Source organism: Lactuca virosa, chromosome 3 (genome assembly GCF_052849685.1).
Source record: "Lactuca virosa cultivar CGN04683 chromosome 3, Lactuca_virosa_CGN04683_v6, whole genome shotgun sequence".
In the NCBI taxonomy this organism is placed as follows: Eukaryota; Viridiplantae; Streptophyta; class Magnoliopsida; order Asterales; family Asteraceae; genus Lactuca; species Lactuca virosa.
This window is the reverse complement of record NC_136428.1, coordinates 266,231,638-266,241,654: the sequence shown is the minus strand read 5'-3', so window position 1 is coordinate 266,241,654 and position 10,017 is coordinate 266,231,638. Positions and strand designations below refer to the sequence as shown.

At 35.0% G+C, this 10,017-nt stretch overlaps 1 protein-coding gene across 1 annotated transcript; it reads right to left on the bottom strand.

Moving 5' to 3' along the window:
* Positions 1-2,319: 2,319 nt before the first annotated feature.
* Positions 2,320-7,086, bottom strand: LOC145162940 (uncharacterized). The gene is made up of 9 exons (XM_079081909.1): positions 6,868-7,086; positions 6,310-6,645; positions 6,066-6,099; positions 5,496-5,675; positions 5,311-5,400; positions 3,678-3,743; positions 3,479-3,570; positions 3,346-3,393; positions 2,320-2,524 (listed from the first exon to the last, which is right to left on the bottom strand). Exons 2-9 carry the CDS (start codon positions 6,642-6,644, stop codon positions 2,407-2,409), a joined length of 963 nt encoding a protein of 320 aa, XP_078938035.1. The 5' UTR covers position 6,645; positions 6,868-7,086; the 3' UTR covers positions 2,320-2,406.
* Positions 7,087-10,017: the final 2,931 nt, after the last annotated feature.

Genomic DNA, 10,017 nt, shown 5'->3' with positions numbered 1-10,017 from the left:
AGTGAAACCCTAAATCTCAGGGCCTGAGCCCTATTTAAAGGCCCTTATGGCCGTCATTTGCGGCCACTACTCCCCTGTGAAAACCCTAGAGAGCAAAGAGAGCTTAGAGAGCATTTTGGAGGCTAAATCTTCATCTTTTGGTGTGATCTTGCAAGAAGGAGTGGAGAAATTCAAGCTAGCTCGATTGTGGAGCTTGGATCTGTATTGTTCACACCAAGATTCACGTTTTGAGGTACAAGTTCCTTCCCATTTTGTGTATTTGATAGATTCCTTGAATCTAGGGTTTCCTTTGCACAATTTTGAGTTAGATTGTGAAGTATATGAGGTCCCTTTGGGTAGAGATAATAGATCTGGACCTTGAGAGGTCCAAAAGGTCCCAAGCTTCCAGCTTTATGAGGTTTCATGTGAGCCTTGAGAGTAGAACCCCATTTTGGAGGATATTTCTCCGTTTTTGGTCTTATAAGCATTGCATGAACGTAAAGTTTGAACCTTTACGTGACTTTCGAGTGTTAGAAGGTTGGATCTACTGGTTGGTGAAGCAGATCTGACCTCAAAGGATCTTTTGAGTGTTTTCATGGGAGGAACTCGCTGAGCTCATAAGGGACTCGACGAGTCGAGTCGGGTTGCCCCGCAACTTGCGACCTATGTCGACCCGTTGAGTGTTGGGTTGACTCAGCGAGTCAGTGAGGACCAGAGGCGAAGAGGACATGCAGGTACTCGCTGAGTCACTCTTGTGCACTCGACGAGTCGGTCAAAGTTTGACCGTTGACTTTCGTTGACCTTAGGGTTCTGGTCAAGACTGATTCAAGAGAGTTCAGGGAGGGGTAGAATGGCCTTTTACCCAATCTGTAGAGATGAGACTATGAGAGAATATTGATCGGGGATGTTATTTGAATAATATGAGGAGGCTAGGTCGGGATGTTGAGCACGAGAGTTTATCCGACTTCATTGAGGTGAGTCTTCTCACTATAATGTACCTGGAAGGGTACCTATGTGTGACCGGAAGGTCTTGTATGCTATGAGGTGTATGTACTGTATGCTAATATGTGATATGTATGTGTTATGTATGTCATGAAGTGGACCGGAAGGTCAGGAGTATATGGACCGGAAGGTCAGGGTGATGTGGACCGGAAGGTCAGGGTGATATGGACCGGAAGGTCAGGGTGACATGGGCCGGAAGGTCATTACAGGTAGGATCGGAAGGTCTACCAGGGTTATGGGACGGAAGTCCCCTGGGACACAGAGACCGGAAGGTCTTATAGCCTTGAGTGGCGTATGTGCGTACGTGGTATTTTGGGGAACTCACTAAGCATTTATGCTTACAGTTGTTATGTTATGTGTTTCAGGTACTAGCGAGGATCGCGGGAAGGCGTCGGCATGATCCGTACACACTTATGGAGTTTATGTTATTGAGATTATGGGACATGTTTTGTTATGAAACAGTGAATACATTATGTTTTATGATTATCGTGTGATTGAAAGTATGATTTAAAAATGAAAAAATTGTTTTGAAAATTTACGTTGTTACATGAAAGAAACCAAAGACATCTATTTGTAGTAAGTTTACACATCGTGCACTATAGGTGCGCGTCACTCAATAGGGTAACATCGATCCATCCGTTGCCTGCCACGTGTCAAATTTCTTGTGGTTCACATTGCACGTTCTAGAAGCTGCGCGTCGCGCGCTTTGTGCAAAACGTGGATTTTGTAAATTTAACATCTTCTTCATACGAGCTCCATTTTTTACATTCTTTATATCCACGCGTAGCTATTGACGAGATCTACAACTTCCATTTAGACTTTGTTGGCTAATTTTGACTTTATTTTTAAGGCTATATGTTTAACAGGCTTAGACTGTTAAAGCATGTATAAAAATCATAACTCTCTCACGTGAATTCTGTTCTCGACTGTCTTTATATCGATAGAATCATATGGACGAGATCTTCAACTCTCGCTTAGATTGTAATTCCTAACAATCGACCAATCTCTATTTCGGTTTCTGTGTCATATACTGATGCGTTTAAACTTCTCAAAATCATAACTTCCTCTTATGAGGTCAGATTCACACGTTCTCTCTTCACATGCTCTCAATTTTGTAATGACTTTCGTCAAGACTATTTACCCTAAATAGTCTTCTATCAAAGACGTCTATTTACGTCACTGATCGTTTATATTATAAGGCGAAAATGGGGTATTAAAGATAACATTATGTGTAAACAAATTGACTTTAGATGAAGAGAAACCCATACAAGCTTATACTAGTTGTGCCATTTGAACCAAAAACTAGAATTCACCATTCATTTCCATGAAGATTAAAAGTTTAAAAAAAATGCTTTCTTTTGTATGATTCATAAAAAAAATACTAGAGTCATATACAAAAACAATATGCTCATCAACATAAAACAATCATCTCAAAGATTGAAAAGAATCAGGATACCATCGAGACAATATGTGATATTTAAGTTTAACAACAAGCAAAAAGATGGTGTAGCATGGAAGATGCAATAATGCAACGATCAAATACCTGCATAATGTTTATGAGATGTTTTACAACATTAGATTGAACTAAAAAATTATACAATATTTAGCATTGTACTTTGAAGTTGATATATTAGGTAATTATTATCTGAAATAGCAGTGAAAGTTGTTGTGTATTTGCATCACATTGCTATAATTGGGTAGATTTTTCAAAATACAATGTTGTAATAGGAGAAATGTAAGTCGAATGTTGTGTAAACAAAATCAACAATTATATTTAATATGTTAGTTATTTATGCCTTATAAAGGGTTAAATAACAACACAATTTCCTTGATTTTGTTATAATAGAATCCTACTTTCATTTCTTTCAATTTCATAATTTTACTTTCGATTTTTTTCTTATTAGGATATTATACTTTGAAAAAACTACCCAGTTATAATAATGAAAATTGCTTTGTATTTGCATCGCGTTGTTATAATTGGGTAGGTTTTTCAAAGTACAATGTTGTACTAGGAAGAAATGAAAGTATGATGTTGTAATAAACAAATCAATGAAAGTACATTGCTACTTCTTGCATTTAATGATAATTTCCACAACCATATTTGATATATTTGTCATTTATGAAGGGTTTAATGCAAGAAATAGCAACATACTTTCATTGATTTATTTATTACAACATTTTACTTTCATTTATTTCTATTAAAACATTTTGCTTCAAAAAAACTCATCTCAATTGTAGCAATGCCATCCAAATACAAAACGATTTTCATTGTTATAATTGAGTAGACTTTTAGGGTATAATACCTTAATAACAAAATAAAAAATTGAAAGTACAATGCTACATTATATGTTTGAGAATACATACCACAATGGAGCATATTCCATTGATAAGTCGAGAAATGGGTATGACCACCTGAAAAGAAAGAAATTACAACTAAATTAAATCACTAAAGATCCGAGTTTGAAATATAAATAAAAGTTAAGGTGAAAAAAAATACCAAGTTGCAACAAAGGCATGAAGAATCCACTCAAAAAGCACGTAGAAACTAGTCAATAATAGAAAGTATGAAATTCGGAACCAAGGGAAGTCCTAAAAAATGTTTTTTTTAACATGTTAATAGTTTATAAAAGAAAAATTATTATTAAAAACCAAAGTAAACAAAAAAAATACATAAGAAGTTATAGAAGAAACGTTACCAAGCTATTCAAGGTTGTGTCCGCAAGGAGCAAAACAAGATTAAGTGAATGTGCAACAACCGTCAACTGTTATAAGTAAGAAGAAACTTTTTAGGGAAAATACCGATAATAGTAAAAAAATAAGGGATATTTTCAAATTTTAGACATGAAAGTGGACATTTTTGGGTATAGACATGCATTCCACGGAGGTAGCTCCGCGGAATCTAGTGTAGCTCCGCGGAATGGCAAAATCGTAAATAAATTAGCGTATTAAAAAAACTCAAGATCCATTCTGCGGAGCTACAGTGGATTCCGCGGATAGCTCCGAGGAATGGATCTTCAGTTTTAAAAAAAAAAAAAAAAATCTCCAATTATTCTTTTATGTAATGATCTCTAATTAAAAGACCAATTTTTTTTCCATCTCACATTCATTCCAAACATTGTTAAGAAAAATTCATACTATCATAATCTTTTCTTGAAAATAATTAGTTTGGGAAATGAATATAAATCCCAAAGAATGGATTGGAAAAAAAAAAAAAAAAAAAAAAAAAAAAAAAAAAAAAAAACTGAAGATCCATTCCTCGGAGCTACCTTCGCGGAATCCACTGTAGCTCCGCGGAATAGATCTTGAGTTTTTTTTTTAATACACTAAATTATTTACGATTTTTGCCATTCCGCGGAGCTACAGTAGATTCCGCGGAGCTACCTCTGCGGAATGCATGTCTATACCCGGAAATGTCAATTTTCATGTCTAAATTTTGAAAATACCCCTCATTTTTTAACTATTGCCAGTATTTTCCCAATTTTTTAAATGTACGGGGCATAATATTAAAGTACCACATCACTAAATAGCGACCAAGTGTCAGAAATGTTACACCTAAGTACCTTAAACTTTTTTTTCAAGAGGTTTAACAATTAACACCTTAGCTTTTAGTTTTGTTACATTGTTGTGAAATTTTGTATTTTTTGCTCCATTGTTATGAAACTTTATAAGTTTCAATTTTGTTCGTTGTTCTGAAAATGTTGTAACATTGATGGGACAATGTCATTAAGGAGTAAATTGTTCCATTATTGTGAAATTTTATTCTATTATGAAAAGATTTCTTTATTTAAAAAAATAATTCTATAGTTAAAAAAAGTATGGTATATTTTTATTAAGTCCATTTCTAATAAGAAAAGTTCAACTTCTTAAACGAATGAAGATGGTTACTATCCAAGAAAGAACAGAAGAACATTTATGGAAAATGTTACACTATTTATTTACATATAATGAAAGTAACCTAAACCCACAATCCTTTTCTATTTTGTCTTTCGAAATATTTTATTCGTCCAAAAAATTCAATGTAGGCAATGTCATTAGATGTTGAGAAAACATCAATACTATAATCACTATAACAAACACCAATATCAAAGTAAAACTTGATTACTATTATGTGACAAAAGTGAAACTTGATTACTATTTAGAGAACTTTTTTTTTATTAAACAATGGAATAAAAACCTAGAAAATTTCACAATAATGGAACAAAATGAAAATTAACCGGTTAAAGTGTCATCAAAGCTCATCACGTATGACATACTAGAAATAATTCAAAAAATAGAAAATGATCAACAAAGTATGAGCAAATTGTAATATCAAGAAAGGTGAATACTCACAAAACCCATTTCATAACCTACGACCGTAAGGAATGGAGCCATCACTATCCAATAAACAGAATCTGTCAGCATCACCGCCCCAGCAATCATCTATGTGTAACAAACAAGTAAATTATAACCAACTCATCTATGTACTGTGTGTACTGTATACTGTGTACAATATAAAGTAGTCAAGGTTGATATACCTGGAACATGATTTGAAATACGTAGCCCCAAAATGAAGCAGTCATCGAAAAATGACTTTTTCCTTGCTGACTCTTTGTATTCTCCTCATGGGTGAGAGGCAAAAGAAATTCTTGCTCCTCACCCACATCATATCTTTTATGTTGCCTCAAACATCCGTAAGCCGAGAGCACTGATCCAAACTACAAGCAAACTTCAAGACATATATAAGAACAAGTGTATCCAAAGTCAATAAATAAAACAAGGGTTAGTGACTTATTTATGCAACAAAGGTACACATTTTAACCAAAATATGCAACAACGTGGATTTCTTACGAATTTATACAGCTATGTTTCAGCATTTTACCATAAATTTACCAATTTATTTGGTAACAAACTAAACATGTCTGTATAATTGGTAAGATATCCAATTCGTTGCTTGAATCGGTAAATATATGCAACTTTGTTGCAAAAATAAGTCATTAGATCTAAAAAAATACAACGGAAATTTGTCATATAATTTCAAGTGCAACTTTGTTGCATTGATAAATGCATTAGAAAAATGAAAACTTGGATAAAGAAAAGGTACATACCGCAAAATAAAAGGTAACCAAAGACAAAGTCCACCTATACAAAATCATAAATGTGAAATCAGAAGAATCTCAATAATCAATCCAGTGTGAGAGTTTCAATTCCAATGTGAATTGAGCTGCATATGGAACACTCAACCACCAAACAGTATGGACCAGCTTAGAGGTTGCTAGAATAATTTTTTTTTTTTTTTTTTTTGAAAAAAGTTAATTGCAATGTTATCAAGAAAGATAGAAAAGAGCTTACTGAGTATAATAGAAAAATAAATCAGTCCCATGAATGGCAACATCAGAGGTTCCAGCTGCTAGAAGCAAACAAAAGGAAATGATTCGGAAAGTCAATAACCATGCAGGATGTATTCCCTTTATACATGGCATCCATGCTTCAGAATCATAATTAAACCACACCCTTTCTTGCTGTTTCACCTCTTTATAATTATCTGTATTAGTTGACCCTTCGTATTTCCAAATTAGATATGATGCTATAACCATGGAAGTAAAGACCCATATTGCACACAATAAGAACTTCCATGTCAACCAGTAACTCAGATTAGTTGTATCATTAGTCAAAGTAAGCTCCATCCTGTAAAAAACAAATGAAGATACATTCTAATTACTCATAATCATCTGTTTCTAAAGTAACCCTCAACAGATGATTGAAAGTTGTTTTAGAAAAAAACAAGAACTCAAACTATAAACACGAAATATGGAACATGATCGAAGATAAACAGCATTGCATACAAAAAGGAAACAGTAGATAAACAAACTTAGATGAAATTAAGTGAAAGTAGTTTGAGAAACTTACAGAGGAATTAAAAGAACAGATGGAGGACAGTTTTTGCTTTGTATCGATCAAGAAATTAACATAATATGAAGGGATTGTTATTTGTTAATATGATAAGTAGGTGATAAAAAATTTGAAAGTAAAGTTAGTTTTTTCTTCATCCCCTCTCTCTGACAACGATAGGCGCCCAACCAGAATCTTCCGACGGAGGGAAAAGTAATGCCGTGTCTGAATGGGCCTCTCATCTCATGAGTCATGAAATCTTTTTTATAAATTGACCACGTTTATCAATGTGTTTGGTTGATTCCCCTTCCCATGGTCAATTAGTCAAATATGGGGAGAAAATGAATTATGTAACCATCCTATTCAATACTTTCTATTTAGTCCTCCTATTTTTTTATATTTAATTTCTCTTAAATTTGAGTAAAAAATTCATATAGTATCATTGTATTATTGGTATCGACATCTTGAACCTCAATAGGGCATCTATAATTTATATTGATATCTTGAACCTCATTAGGGCATAATATATTGATTTCCTCCAACATATTGATGTGTTAGTTAGACCCACTGCTAAAGTATTTACGTTTTACAATTACATAAGTTTGTTTCCCAAACTATATAATAAAAAATTGAACATACCATACTATCTTGTATTGTAGTGTTTTTCTATACTAATGGTCCATGTGGTTTGTATTTTCTCCGGTAAAAAAGTCCAAGCCTTTAAAAATAGGATAAAATGTGATTTTAAGAAGGTTTGCTTTCAGTTTTTATCATTCGGAAAATTAAAAAGACTAAATTGCCCTTCTGATACAATTTTTTTTTATGTTTTTTCTATTTAAATTAAAGTTTTATTAATAATAAATATGAGACCCCCACCCTCTTTCTCTCTCTCTCTCACACACCACCAAAAACATCATCCACTCCATCATCTTCTTCCGTGTCGCTTCCCTCCATTGACGAACAAAATAAAACCACCCTTTTAATCCCTATTTCATATCTTACTCTAGGACATATAATTTGCTCTTTTCAAACAAACCATACCATTTCTTAATAACCTATCTCATAAACAATCTCCAACAAAACAAGTTCAAGAAATAGTATGGTAGCCTCAACAACGCCTGTGTGTGTCGTCTCCGATGACCGAGGAAGCCATTGTTCAAGATCCACCCCCGTTGCCTGTAACGTCCCATTGTCACAACCAATTTTTTTTCAAAAACTTTATTAAAGTAAGGCTTCCTAATTATAAATCCATTATGAAGAAAATCGTTTATTCCAAATACATTTATTGAAAATCAGAATAATATTAAAGCGCAAAATCTTCAGTGCCGCTGATGAATATGTACAGTCACGCCTTCGTCTTCCCATAATGACCAATGATACCCGAAACAATAAACAATTAGGTAAGCACAAAGCTAAGTGAGTTTCCCCCCAAAATACCCCATACGATAAACATACAAGCATGCATAACAGCCCACAATTATCAGATTGGAATTCGCAGGCCCAATCAGTCCATAGTCTGGAACGCTGACATGTAACGGGTCCAATCAGCCATCGGGCTGGAATACCTAGGTTTTGTTGGCTTACTGCCGCAACCCAACTGCTCTTCCCGAGCCTCATTGCCTACGGCTTACAACCAGCCTGCACCAAGTATCTTGGCCTACATCACAAAGAAGGACTGCCTCAACCCACTACCACCATATGTCGGCATGTAAACAATCAATGACCAAGTAGGCACAAAATACATGCAAACATCAATCATACGTATCACTATCACATACTAGTCCTCTCTCAGCACACTGTCCCGCTACCTGCTATCCTCCATGAAATGCGTAACCGTAAGTTACCAGTGGCGAGATAGCCACCCGAATAGATGATCCTACTCTAGAGCCACAACCAAACAAGGAACAGACAAGAAAGCCTAGATCAAGAGTTCTCAGGCTATCCTACGTGACTACATACAGTCACTAGGGCACTCCACTAGATGATAACCAACAAGTACTGGTAGAAATACAAATCTACATATCACTACCACATAACAACATCCTATATACCATAATACAGATCTAACAGATCACTACAATATAGCAACATCCTATATAACAGGATATAGATCTAACAAACCACTACAGCATAACAACAAAATACAAACAATCCAAGGAATTCATAATAGTATATATACTTAGAGGTGAGATAGACACCCGGACAAGTGATCCTACTCTAGAGCCACAACCAAACAAGGAACATGCAAGAAAGCCTTAATCAAGAGTCCTGAGTCTATCCTACATGACTATATACAGTCCCTATGGCATCCCACTACTAAAAGATAACCAAAACTAGTGGTTTGGCATTGGTTCCTTCGACCAATGAGTCCAATGAGGTAAAATGTAACGTCCTAAAAATTAAGGCCAAAAATTTCATTTTTATCATATTAAAACCATTATCCAAAATATGTTCATAAAACCATAAAAGAAAATCAAAGTATGTCAATAATCATCCAAATACATCAAACATGAAAAAATACGGAACAATACGGTGTATGCAATGCGATCATCCCGAGTCATACCCCTTCGATCCGGAAGTACCTGAAACATAAACTGAAAACCGTAAGCACAAAGCTTAATGAGTTCCCTAAAATACCACATACCATACATATCATGAACACATGCATACGTCGGGCCCCGCCCGGTACATTCATCAGGCCTCGCCTAGACTCGGGCCCCTCCCGACATACATACAGACACATAAAATACATGCAAGAATCATTAAGACAAATAGCATACAATACACTCATCGGGTCCCGCCCAATATACATATTACTTACTACACATGCAAGAGTCACACAGAAACTAGCATCCTAACCATAACAAATCATGGGCCGACATTAATACCTTCAACCCGATAAACACTATGAGGAGACTCACCTCAAACTGATGAATAAATCAGATAAAAGCTCGGGCTGTTGATCCAGGAAATCTCCACACTAAACATCATAAAATAAAACCTAATTAATAATTGGGCCTTAAACCATAAATAGGAATCTATCTCATTTGTCCAGCTTCTAGGGTAAAAGACCATTTTACCCTTTCCTCACTTGACCCAATAACCGAGGCCCAAACTGTTGGATAAGGTGTCTAAGTCCATAACTCTATTTGGTATATACTTGACCCG